Consider the following 13,834-nt stretch of genomic DNA (forward strand, 5'->3'; position numbering starts at 1 on the left):
GCTTTCACACTTACCAAACGTTTGGAATAAACAAACTCCAAGTACAAGGATAATAATACCTATTCCACTTTAATGCTAATACTAGTTATTGCATCATCATTCTTATTTGTTCCAATTAACTTAATTGCCATTTGTATCACTGGTATGCATCATACTGTTCACCTTTACATGTACACTGTTATCTTAACTTATTTGCTATTTGCACTACTGGTTGGATGCTAACTGCGTTTCATTGTACCTGTACTCATACTCTGGCAATGATAATAAGGTTAAACCTACCATTACCTAACTAGTACTAAGAGCCAGTAGGCAGAAGTGTATCTGTAGTTCCAAGGTTCAAAGTGCAAACTTTTGTGTTCTCCCAGTCCTGTGTTCTCTCGATATGTTTGGGAAAGTGTTCCTAATGGACGATCGAGGATCCGTGGGATTGCAATAGAATATGTGTGATTTTCACACATCTGGCATCGAATCTGTGTTCTCAAGACCAGATTAGCTAGCTAGCTAGCTAGCTAGCGTAATCACCAAGCCAACAAGCTAGCTACATTTAAACAAATCTGAGCACAATGAGGACTTCCTCTGCGCTCAAGTCCTCATGGGAAGTTCGGGTTTACGAGTCGGGAGGTCGTGATTACGACGTCAGGTGCATTCGGGTCACGTTGGTCGGAGCAATATGGCGGTGTACCTTCTCTGAATTAACTACAAAAACATACAGCAGGGGTTTTAACTCCACTCCTAGAAAATGAAGAAGAAAGAACGCGCATGGGCCGTGTTTCGCTCAGGAAGACGCTGTAAACTTTATCGTTACATATTATATCGTAACTGTACAACGTTATCGTATTTTGTGCAGGAAATTAGCTCGTTTTATTGTAAAGAGCACGCTTGTTTCCAGCACGTCATATATGTTTCACACATCTCAAAAAACAAACCTAGAAAATGTCTGTTAAACATAAAACATGATAGGCTGCTAATTTTTTCCTATGGAGCAACGATCTTACCGGACCTTATTGTCTCCGTGACCACAAATGTGGTTCCGGCTGTCCATGATGCCATAAATACAAGCAGAAAACTCATATTTTTTACCCTGTCCAAGTTTCTTACAGTGCTGGAACACTGTTCTGGATCATTCCGGGTCGCTATAACACCCGATCGCCAAAAGTCATACCTCAAAACACCTTTAGGTAACAAATTACATGGTTTAACTGGTTTCATTCATGAACTATAACTACGTTTAAATTGATTTAATTCACTCACTGTCTGTGCACTTCAAATTTCAAGACAGTTAGATAATTTTATACAAATAAAAACCTAGACGTCTCAGTATATTTGAAACCTGAAACGTCTCCGTATATTTGAAGGACTTGTTTGGATTTATTACATTAAAGATTTGTCTTTGTCGTAGCGTGATAAGTAGCTTGACATGTCCTCCTTTCAAATTTATACAGCTGAATTGATTTAGCCCTCAGTCTATGAAACCTGTGGACTTATTTGACTCTAATATCACACGCACTTAAAAACGCTAAGAGGGTGTGAGCTTTGAAGGTCTTATCGAGCTGTTCAGGTAATGAATGTAATGCACAAACTTGTAAAACTGAGAGCCAGGTGGCACAGTGGTGCAGCGGGTAGCCTTACCGCCTCGCGGTTCGAGTACATGTTCTCCACATGTCTCTGAGGGTTTCCTCTGGGTTCTCCGGTTTCCTTCCACCTCTCAAAAATGGTCTCATCAAAGCTAAAGGTTGATTCTCAGAGCGGTGTAACGATTCGCTGGTATACTAGTATGCTATCAGAGTAGCGTATTAGCTCGTGAAAAACAGCGTGCTTAGGAGAAGCGTGCTTATTAAACCCTGTAGCCTCTCCAGATTCGGGATTAGGAGGGATCTATTGCGGGCTAAGCGATATTTTATAGTAAATAACGTCCGTTTTATGATGTTAAGCTGGTCGGCGAGTCAAACAACAGGCTGTCGATGGCCTGTACTGTAGCTTTTGGACTGTCTGCAGAGTAGCTACGGAGATTGGACTGTCCAAATAAAATGGTATTCCAGGCTAATTCTTATTGCTCGAATTGAATTCATCATATTGATTAAAAATGCAAATCTCACATACACCCTGAAACCCCTGAATACAGAATTCCTCTCTTTATATTTGAAACACATTCCTTTCATTCTCATGTCATTGAAGGTACATTTCCTCATCTGAATGTGCATTTTAGAGCTTTAGGTCTAAAGAAAAGCAGTGCTACAATTCAATAAAACATTTGCCTGGGAAATATACAGTCAGTTATTTTAAATCGCTTCTTTAAATACACAAAACCCACGGGCTACAGCGAGCTCTAATGCAATAAATCCAATCAAGTGTACATCACTGAGGTTTTTCGCTTCACCTGCTACCCTGAAGTTTTAATACCTTTAATCGTGTTGATGCAAAGTCGAGACTCAGTTGTACTTTTATCTATGTTTATAGAGAACGGTATTTTTTTTTATATATATATATAAGTCTTTTCTAGTTATATTACAGCAGAGCAGCTAGTGTGCAATGTGTAGAGTTTGGATGAAGATAATAATAATAATAATAATAATAATAATAAGCAGGTGAATGCTGGTTCTGGGTAGATAATCACATACTATAGCATTCAAACCCAAACATCAATTTCCTCACATCCAATTCAAACGTTAAACAGTACTCTTGTGACATTGCTAACTTTCCAAATGTTAGAACGTTAGAAGCCATAATCAACCAATGAATATAGTTTAATTACACACTTTTATGCAATGTTTATTCTGTACAGAGTGTCTTTTTTCTTTCTTTCTTTCTTAAAACCAATGAATAATCAAATCACATCAGCTATACAGTGGGGGGGAATAAGTATTGGACGCGTCAAAAAAAATTTCAGTAAATATATTTCCAATGAGGTTATTCACATGAAATTTTCACCAGACATCAGTATTAACTCAAGAAATCTGGAAATATTAAGAAATCCAAACATTAAAGTCCATAAATGAAGTTCTGTGTAATAAAGAGGAATGACACGGGAAAAAAGTACTGAACACACTAACTGAAATGTATTTAATACTTAGTGGAGAAGTCTTTGTTTGTAATGAAGCTTCAAGACTCTTCCTGTTTGAAGAAATGAATGTTCCGCAGTATTCAGGTGTGATTTTCGGCCCGTTCTTCTAAACATATCGTCTTTAAATCTTGTTCAATTGGATTCGAGTCAGGTGATTGACTCGGCCATTCTAACACCTTCATTTATTTTCTCTGAAACCAATTGAGTTTCCTTTGCTGTATGCTTTGGATCGTTGTCCTGCTGGAAGCTCCACCCACGTATAATCATCATCATCCTGGTGGATGGCAGCAGATTCTTCTCAAGAATCTCCCAGTAAAGATCTCCATTCATCGTTCCTTCAGTTATATGAAGTCTGATGAAAAACAGCCCCACACCATGATGCTTCACCTCCAAACTTCACTGTTGGTGTAGTGTTTTTAGGGTGATGTGCAGTGACATTTCTTCTCCAAACATGGTGTGTAGTATGACAGCCAAAAAGTTCAGTTTTGCTCTCGTCTGACCAGACTACACTCTCCCAGTATTTCATAGGCTTGTCCAAACGAGTTGTAGTAAACTTTAAACGAGCTTCGCCATGCCTTTTCTTTAGTGATGGAGTCTTGCGGGTGAGCGTGAGCAGTGGAGTGCATTGTCTATTGTTTTCTCTGTGACGATGGTACCTGCTGCCTCCAAGTGTTTCTGGAGCTCTTTCCGAGTGGTCCTTGACTCTTGGGCTACTCTTCTGACTCCCTGGTCAGAAATCTTGCGAGGAGCTCCTGTGTGGCCGGTTGATGGAGTGATGTTGCTTCCACTTGTGGATAATGACCCCAATGGTGCTTACTGGAGGATTCAGAAGTTTTGAAATACATCTATATCCGATTCCATCAATATGTGTTGCAACAATAAGGTTGTGAAGGTCTCGGGAGAGCTCTTTGCTTTTACCCATCATGAGATGTTTCTTGTGTGACACCTTGGTAACGAAAAGCCTTTTTATAGACCGTCAATTTACTAACCCAGCTGATAATAATGTGCACAGATATGGGGTATAATTATTTACGGATTTCAGCTGGTTCCTTGCCTTACCTTGCCTTGCCGTGAAGAACTGCTTTTTCTTAGCGTCTTTATTCCCGTGTCATTCCACTTTATTACACATAACTTCATTTATGGACTTTAATATTGTGAATTCTTTATATTTTATATTTCTAATACTTATTTCCCCCACTGTATTAAAGCTCTCCACGCTATTTTATTTATCCTCTCACAAGAGTCTTCATTTATTACAAACATTATCACATTATCTTCATTACTGAACCTGCATTTGGTCTTTAGTCCCGAGCTTTTTCTTAGTGTCCCAAGACTCCCAGGTGCAATTTACATGAAGTACTACAGCCTTAGTAAACTCAATGATATGATTTCAGACATACCGAGACATGCTTGGTGTAAACAGAGCCAAGTGTAACTCTCAACAGGATGCTATACCATGATGCTACATGTCACGAATCCACAAAAAAAATAGCCCATAATATTGGGCTATAATATAAAATAGCTTATATAGTGCAAAATTATTAACAAATAAAAAATGGCAACATCGTGATTAAGGAAGTATTCACCCCATGACTATGAAACTCTGTGAAAATTAGCGCAGGTGCAAACAATTTCCAATCAGAAGTGGCATAATTAGATAAATGGAGTCAACCTGTGTGTAAATAATGTGTCACCTGATCTCAGTATAAATACACCCGTTCCTGGGAGATCACAGGGTTTGTTAGAGAACGTACCAGCACCTACACAAACCACATCATGATGACCAACGTGCTACTAAAACAAGTCTGAAAGAAAGTTCTGGAAAAATATCCAGAGAAATATTGCAATCACTGAACATCCCAAGCGACCAGATAAAGAGTGATTTAGTCAGAGAAACAAACAAGAGTAAAGCTCTTGGTGCTACCACCACCATGCCTCCCTGTGAGAATGGTGTTCTCAGGATGGTGAGCAATTAACTAAACACACATGAGTGCATGCTTTACACATCACACTATATTAGACCTACGGTGCTTAAAATTAAACACACACGCACAAAATATATCGACATTCCTGCCAAAAAATAATAATAATAATATGCATAATCCACACACCGTCATCAGTTTGAAACACCCGAGCTTCCGTAGGCTGAAGGCCAATGCGCAACCGGTTCCACATTTACAGAAACACGACGCGCACTCGCAGTCCGCTCACTGCGTATTCATAATGTTCCTGCGCCATTCTACAACCCATCTGTGCGTGAAACATTCAACACAGCTGCCTCGTTTGCGTAATATGATCTCAGAGTGTCACAATAATGTGACATTACGCTGAGAGGAAAAGAACACCACGAGCTGAAGTAAAGCCCATTAATCCACGGGAAAGCTTCTGTCCGGCTACAGCCGCGGGAAGCGGTGGAGGGATTAAGAAATCTGCAATCGTTTCAGGTTGAAACCTTGAATCTTTCTCATCTGCAAAACGGTCAAAATAAATAAATAAATAGATAGATAGATCACACGAGGATCCATCAAAAACAAAGAGCGCTAAAGTAGTGTGCGGACAGGTTCTTGAAATTCATCTGTGGAATGATGTACGCCGCTATGATAACGAGGTAGAGCTATGAATACTTAATAAATCACTCTGTATCATGCGGTTTAAAAAGGAAAAACTCGGCGGTGCGATAAACTAGAGTCACTGTCACCACATCGAAGTTGATGTCTTTTCCTACAGTAATAACAGCACATCCTGAAATGCTTGATTCCTCTTATACCACAGCAATTTGCCTTTTTTTTTTTTTTTTTTGTTAATTAAAATGCAATACAAAACACCGACGAAACACGTTAGTTCCTGTCCTCATTTACGGTATGTGTCCTGTCCTCTGTCCTGACACTGGAGACTCCTTCCGTACATGTGAAATAAACTCCGTACGGAAAACGTACACCGTATCAACAATTACACGCATTAGAAGAAAAAAGAAAGAAAGAGAAAACGGGTGCAGTTATAAGTGGTGTGTGTGTGTGTGTGTGTGAGTGAGAGAGAGAGAGAGAGGGTTGGGGGTCACTGGTGATTTTATTCAGCTCATTTCCTTCTTAAAAGACTTGTAAAGTGGACAATAAAGTAACGCTACAGAGTACAGAGTGAATTAGAAGCAGCCTGCTATTACACTCACCTCCACTCTGCTCCGTCCACACACTCCTTTCAGCTGCTTTTATTACACGTCCTAAACGTCAGAGTGTCTCTCTAACACACACACACACACACACACACACACACACACACACACGTACGCACGCACACATGCACTGCACATTGTTACACACACTTGCGTATTTCATATGGCTGATATCCCACACACGGCCTGCCACAATAATGAACACAATAATGATGAGCAGTTACAGTGAATTCCTAACGAGACAGAACTGATGCAAAACTGAGACAATCATCTCTGTCTGAAGTGAAAACAGAAAGAAAGAAAGAAAGAAAGAGAGAGAGAGAGAGAGAAAAGGAAGACAGAAAGAAAGAAAGAAAGAGAGAGAGAGAAAGAAAAAAGGAAGACAGAAAGAAAGAAAGAAAGAAAGAAAGAGAGAGAGAGAAAGAAAGAAAAAAGGAAGACAGAAAGAAAGAAAGAAAGAGAGAAAGAAAGAAAGAAAGAAAGAGAGAGAGAGAAAGAAAAAAGGAAGACAGAAAGAAAGAGAGAGAGAGAGAGAGAGAGAAAAAGAAAAAAGGAAGACAGAAGGAAAGTAAGAGAGAGAGAGAAAGAAAAAAGGAGAGAAAGAAAGAAAGAAAGAGAAAAAGAAAAAAGGAAGACAGAAAGAAAGAAAGAAAGAAAGAAAGAAAGAAAGAGAAAAAGAAAAAAGGAAGACAGACGGAAAGAAAGAAAGAAAGAAAGAAAGAAAGAGAGAGAGAAAGAAAAAAGGAAGACAGAAAGAAAGAGAGAGAGAGAGAGAGAGAGAGAAAGAAAGAAAGAAAGAGAAAAAGAAAAAAGGAGAGAAAGAAAGAAAGAAAGAGAAAAAGAAAAAAGGAAGACAGAAGGAAAGAAAGAAAGAAAGAGAGAAAGAAAAAAAGGAAGACAGAAAGAAAGTAAGAGAGAGAGAGAAAGAAAAAAGGAGAGAAAGAAAGAAAGAAAGAGAAAAAGAAAAAAGGAAGACAGACTGAAAGAAAGAAAGAAAGAAAGAGAGAGAGAAAGAAAAAAGGAAGACAGAAAGAAAGAAAGAAAGAAAGAGAGAAAGAAAGAAAAAAGGAAGACAGAAGGAAAGAGAGAAAGAAAAAAGGAAGACAGAAAGAAAGTAAGAGAGAGAGAGAGAGAGAAACAAGGAAGAAAGAAAGAAAGAAAGAAAGAAAGAAAAAAGGAAGAAAGAATAAAATTAATTAATGAATAGTAACAGGAATCATGTTCATGTTAAAATAATAGAAAGAAAGAAAGAAAGCAATAAAGAAAGAAAGAAAGAAAGAAAGAAAAGGATCATGACATTTGTGCCTGTTTTAAAAAATGAATGAATGAATGAATTATTGAACAGGAACATGAAATTTAAAGTGCACCTATTATGGTTTTTCAGATATGACCTTTCATGTAGCGTGTTATATACGTAGCTGTTTGTGAATGTAAAAAGTCTGCAAAGTTTCAAAAATCAAAGCGCACGACAAACGGAGTTATCGACTCCCAAATGAAGGAATCGATTCTGAACAGCTGAATCGACTCGTTAGTGATTCCAGACTTTACTCCCTGTACTAACCTACGTAGGTTTATAACAAAAAACCCCCGCCTCTGGTCTTCATCGGCTGCTCGCTGACAGCGCTAGACCAATCACGACAGACTGGGACGTCTGACCAATCAGAGCAGAGTATGCTCTCTGAAAGGAGGAGTTTAGAATGAATCATTTAGAACGGATCATTTAACGAGTCGTTTGTGACACTGCGGGGGGATTGTTGGGGGGCTGTTAAGGTAATGCTGCAGATTAAATTATGAGCACGTTAAGGTGTCTTTTGACCTCAGATGAATGGAAATCTATCGTATGAGAGCTTTAAAACAAAATCAGGCACGCAGGTGCGCTCTAATGAAATGGATGAGTTGAATTGAAAAAGAAAGAAAGAATAAAGGAAAGAAAAAGAAAAAAATAGCCAAATGAATGTGAGTGAGTGAGTGAGTGGTAGATCATGGTTAAGACGCTGGGCTACTGACTGGAAGGTCGTGAGTTCAAACTCCAGCTCTGCCAAGCTGCCACTGCTGGGCCCTTGAGCAAGGCCCTTAACCCTCAACCGCTCAGATGTATAACTGAAATAAAATGCTCAGGTAAGGGCGTCTGCTAAATGCCATGAATGTAAATGAGAATGAATTAATGAATGAAAAGAGAACGTTAGTCAATGAGTGAATGAAGATGATGTGTATCTTTAAACTGATGAAAGAACGAAAGAATAGGAACATGAATTGTGTGCATCTTTAGAAGAAAAAACGAACGAATGAATAGGAAGATGAGGTTTAATGAAATGGATGCTTAATTGGTTGAATTGAAGAAAGAAAGATAAAGAAAAAAGAATGAATTGGGGAAAAAAAAAGAAAGTTAGTTGTTGAATATATGAATCAATGAATATTAAAACAAATTCGTTTTTATCCTTAAGGAAAGAAAGAAAGAGATTTGTGTTGAGAATGAATAAATGGATAGAAACAGAATTTTCAAACTGATGTCTAATTGGTTAAACCGAGAAATGGATGAATAAAGGAAAGAAAAACAATGGAACAAACGAATAAAGGGATAAAAGATTGAATGAACGGGTTAAAAGACAAATAGAAAGTAAGAAAGAAAGTTATTGAACGAATGACAGGATTAATGAATAAATTCATTAATCTTCAAATTGAGAGGAGAAAGAAAGAGAGAGAGAGAGAGAGAGAGAGAGAGAGAGAAAGCACAAAAGAAAGAAAGACAGGATGGGGTGCAGAGGAAGGCGGAATGAGAGACAACTGAAATTGTTAATGAAATTCCTGACAGAAGAGAAGTCAAATGTGAGTGTTAACGATGTGTGTGTGTGTGTGTGTGTGTGTGTGCGTGAGAGAGAGAGAGAGAGAGAGAGAGAGAGAGAGAGAGAGAGAGAGAGAGCCTTGAGTCTTTTTTTTTTCTAATTGTGGCCAAAATCAAATCGAAGGCATCTTGTTGCAAAGGAAAGTGCATGAGCGCCCCCTTCAGGCCAAAACACACATTGCTCTTCCAATACTCCGGTATTAAGATACCTTTTTATCCCACACACACACACACACACACAAAATAAGAAAATAGAAAAAAAACTAATCATCTTGTGTCAATTCAATCTATATGGAGATTATTTAATTATCTGAGTTAGCTTATATAACATTAATAACATGATAATAACTGTAAATTATGGAACACGCCGTGTTTCCATTACCGTGTATGATTATCAGTCCATTATTCATTTAAATTCAAATTTACAACTATTTATGTCATAATAAGTAATAATAAGTATCCTTTAAATCAGAAAGTAAATGATAGAAACGTGTGTGTGGCAGGGGGTGCAGCATATTACAAACTTCCAGAGCAACGTCACTCAGGAGTGTCCTCCTGAGACAGGCACTCAGACGTTGACTGAACAGGAACATGAGGTTTGTTTGACAGATGTTGAGACAGATGTTTAAGTCAGTGAATCCGAGAGAGGCTGCAGGTCCTGATGGAGTCCTCGGAAAGGTACTTAGGTCTTGTGCCTACAAACTTCCTGCTGTTTTTGCAAACATTTTCAATCTGTTCCTCTTACTAGCCATTGTTCCACCCTGCCTTAAATCAGCCGTTATCGTTCCGGTCCCGAAGAAGCCTACTGTAGACAGTTTAAATGACAACAGACCCATTGCCCTTACCTTACTTCCATTCCATTATCACAAAGTGTTTAGACTAGAGAGATTAGTACTGAGGCATATCAAAGCTAGCCTTTATCCCACTTTTGACCTCCATCAATCCGCCTATAGGGCTCCACAAGGCTCTGGAGCACCTGGAACAGAGGGACATATGTCCGGATGCCTTTCGTTGATTATAGTTCTGCTTTTAATACCATCATACTGGATATACTTATCAGGAAAGTCCTTCACCTGGGCCTCTGCGCTCATCTCTGCACTTGGATTATGGATTTTCTCCCTAACCGCCCTCAGGCCGTCAGGCTCGGTCTCCAGCTCTCCTCCACCCTCCCTCTCAGCACTGGTTCCCCACATGGATGTGTGTTGAGTCCTCTTCATACGACTGTATTCCCAGACATTCAGGTGCAAAATATCAATATCGGGGCGGCTGTGGATCAGGTGGTAGAGCGGGTTGTCCACTAATCGTAGGGTCGGAGGTTCGATTCCCGGCCCACGTGACTCCACATACCGAAGCGTCCTTGGGCAAGACACTGAACCCCAAGTTGCTCCCGATGGCAAGTTAGCATCTAGCATGGCAGCTCTGCTACCATTGGTGTGTGAGTGTGTGTGTGAATGGGTGAATGAGAACCACTAAGGTTCTACAAAGCGCTTTGGCCTGTTTCTCATTCACCCATTGTCACATGCACATGGTCACAACGTACCATCATGTCATGGGTACTTCCAGCTTGATAATGTACCACGTCACCAAGTCATCTCATACTGCTTCCGACACAAAGTGCACTTCAGTCCGACAGAGTGAAGTGAAAGATCTGACATATGAACGTCAGCCATTATGCGATCCAATCACGTCAACACGGACCAGGATCTCCATGCCATGAAGATTTAAATCTGTTCTGAGAGCACACAGTGTCCTAACCAGTATTACTATGGTATTTCAAATCAAAGTACCCAGTGTTTTCGTAGTTCCCACCCTAGCCTGTTGATTCGATTCGATTCGATTCTGACGCGTCACGTGAATGAACTGCCTGATCAAATCTGTGGCGTGAAAGATATGCACGATATATTTAGGTCGAGCGGCTCTCACTTTAGGAGCGCACCATACTACTCTAATTTCATTACAGGTTTTCACACATACAGGGCGCTGATAACGCTACAGGAGATATCTCCGGCTCTTCATCTACATCTCGGACGTCTAATTAACCCGCACGGATACCTGCGGAACGACGAATGTTGACGGCGGCGTGGAAATTAAAGATGCATAAAGACGCTTCAAAGTGACAATCCTGAGTAAAACTCCTCAAAGATTTAGCACAGCTTGGCACAGTTCAAAGTATAAAGAGTGTTTATAGATTAGGTGGGGGTGGGGGGGGGGAGGATTCTTCAAAGTGCAGCGCTTCTTCTGTTAAATTGTCACAGATGGTGAGTTTGTCTCGGACGCACTGACAGCATCTGTGCTTATTTTATCAGTAAGTGTTGCATCTCGGACAACTTTTCTGAGGCGACGCTGCTGCCAGAAACTGTTGCTAATGAAAAGTTTACCGCGGTAATTAGATTAACAGAGACCGGCCGGAATTTCAACGGCTACTGTGAAGATCCTTTTCGGTGAGGAAATGGCCGCCGTCCAACATTCCAGGACTGAAAAAGACGAAACGATTCTGACGAAGGCTCATTATTGAGACGAACAAAAGCAAACCCGAGCTAGTCGTCGAAGTGGACAAGAGATGAAAATAACACGGACGTGGCTGTCAATGGTTGTCGTTTTCTTACGTCGTGTTTTTTTTTTTCTTTTCATTCACTTTCAATGTTGAACAAAAGCGCTGGGCTTGCTTTATACCACAGCGCTGTTGAATTCTGGATCCTGATTGGTCAGAAGGTGTTGATCCGTTTTCTAGAACAGCAGCTCTGACAGTAGCGCGGGTTTACGTTAATGATCTCGTTCTCATACGTTATCGTTTCTATAGCAACAGCTTACAAACGGACATGCTCCACATAAACGGATTTTTAATGTGTGTTCATACGTTGATTTTCTGTAAAGTGATGTTTATTGAACATTTATGGAAGGAGTCTCCAGTGTCAGTAACTTGTATTGTAACAGTCAAGTGGTAAAGCTATAACTTTTCAGACGTCTTCAGAACATTGGAGTTTATGCTTCACGGTTTCTCGGAAACATGACAAGCTGTGGGGGTTTTTTTGTTTGTTTGTTTGTTTGTTTGTTCGTTTGTTTTGTTTTGGGGTTTTTTTTTAAACTGGTGAGGGAACAACTGTTTATAGCTGCTATAACATAAGTGAGAAAAAGACCTAACTAACTTGTTTCACCAATTAAAATTCAGCATTAAAAGCAGCTATAAATGGATACAAGTATAATTCATTCATTTTTAAAAAGTGTGTGTGTGAGTGTGTATGTGATTGTGCCCTGCGATGGATTGGCACCCTGTCCAGGGTGTACCCTGCCTTGTGCCCCATGCTCCCTGGGATAGACTCCAGGTTCCCCCGTGACCCTGTAGGATACGCGGTATACAAAACGGATGGATGGATGGATGAAAACTATGAAATAACATATACAGAGTTACCCAGTGATGCAGTAAACAAATCAGATGTCCTTGAGTTTGACGAGTCAATGCATTTTCCGAGAGAGAGAGAGAGAGAGAGAGAGAGAGCGAGAGAGAGAGAGAGAGAGGGATTTATTTAAAAGCCTGGCCACTATTTGCCTTTCAGCTCTTTTGTCTTCTGGCATGACTAATTAATTACAGATTGGCGAAGCTTCTGTTTTTCTTTTCTCCTCCTCGTCAAAAAATTTTCACTCTAGTTAAAGTTCATTTACAGAGAAGAAGAAGCTCTGAAACGGCGTAAACAAGTCTTTCGTTGAATTGTTTACACACTCTGTAAAGTAGAAGGTCCAAAAAAACAACATATTTTACAGAAGACGAGAGTGAACTTGACGTCTCTCCCTCCATCACTGACTGAATATCAGCTGTGTTTAAACAGAACGCTGTTGGAATGGCACGATTATTCTCACTTAAATGTTCTGGAAATGAGTGTCTCTCTCTCTCTCTCTCTCACTCACTCACTCACTCTCTCTCTCTCTCTCTCTCTCTCTCTCTCTCTCTCTCTCTCTCTCTCTCTCGCGCTCTCGCTCTCTCTCTTTCTTCTCTCTCTTTCTCTCTCTCTCTCTCTCTCGCTTTCTCTCTCGCTCTCTCGCTCTCTCTCTCTTTCTTCTCTCTCTTTCTCTCTCACTCTCTCTCTCTCTTTCTTCTCTCTCTCTTTCTCTCTCACTCTCTTTCTCTCTTTCTCTCTTTGTCTAGATGCGAGGATACGTTTCATCATCTGTCTCGTCTAGCCGTCTCTGTTCTCCTGGGAGGACGACGTAAAACTTGCGAAAGGTTTCATCAGATACGGTTCTAAATACAGGCCTAACAGGTGTCCGAGTCCCTCATGTAATCTTCAGCAATACACACACACACACACACACACACACACACACACACACACACACATATATATATATACAGTATCTCACAAAAGTGTGTACACCCCTCACATTGTTGTAAATATTTGATGATATCTTTTCATGTGACAACACTGAAGAAATGACACTGTGCTACAATGTACAGTAGTGAGTGTACAGCTTGTGTAACAGTGTAAATTTGCCGTCCCCTCAAAATAACTCAACACACAGCCATTAATGTCTAAACCGCTGGCAACAAAAGTGAGTACACCCCTAAGTGAAAATGTCCAAATTGGGCCCAAGGTGTCAATATTTTGTGTGGCCACCATTATTTTCAGCACTGCCTTAACCCTCTTGGGCATGGAGTTCACCAGAGCTTCACAGGTTCCACTGGAGTCCTCTTCCACTCCTCCATGACCACATCACGGAGCTGGTGGATGTTAGAGACCTTGTGCTCCTCCACCTTCCGTTTGAGGAC

General features: G+C 40.1%; 1 protein-coding gene across 1 annotated transcript in view; it reads right to left on the minus strand.

Moving 5' to 3' along the window:
• The window catches only part of LOC128618991 (RNA-binding protein 25-like), a gene marked incomplete at its 5' end in the record, with an annotated part of 163,168 nt that extends 150,047 nt beyond the window's left edge, over positions 1-13,121 (minus strand). Inside the window, one exon of the mRNA XM_053642769.1 lies at positions 12,984-13,121. Within this exon, the coding sequence (XP_053498744.1) occupies positions 12,984-13,121 (138 nt within the window). The remainder of the gene's footprint in view (positions 1-12,983) is intronic.
• Positions 13,122-13,834: the final 713 nt, after the last annotated feature.

The sequence above is a fragment of the Ictalurus furcatus genome, chromosome 15 (assembly GCF_023375685.1).
Source record: "Ictalurus furcatus strain D&B chromosome 15, Billie_1.0, whole genome shotgun sequence".
NCBI classification, from domain to species: domain Eukaryota; kingdom Metazoa; phylum Chordata; class Actinopteri; order Siluriformes; family Ictaluridae; genus Ictalurus; species Ictalurus furcatus.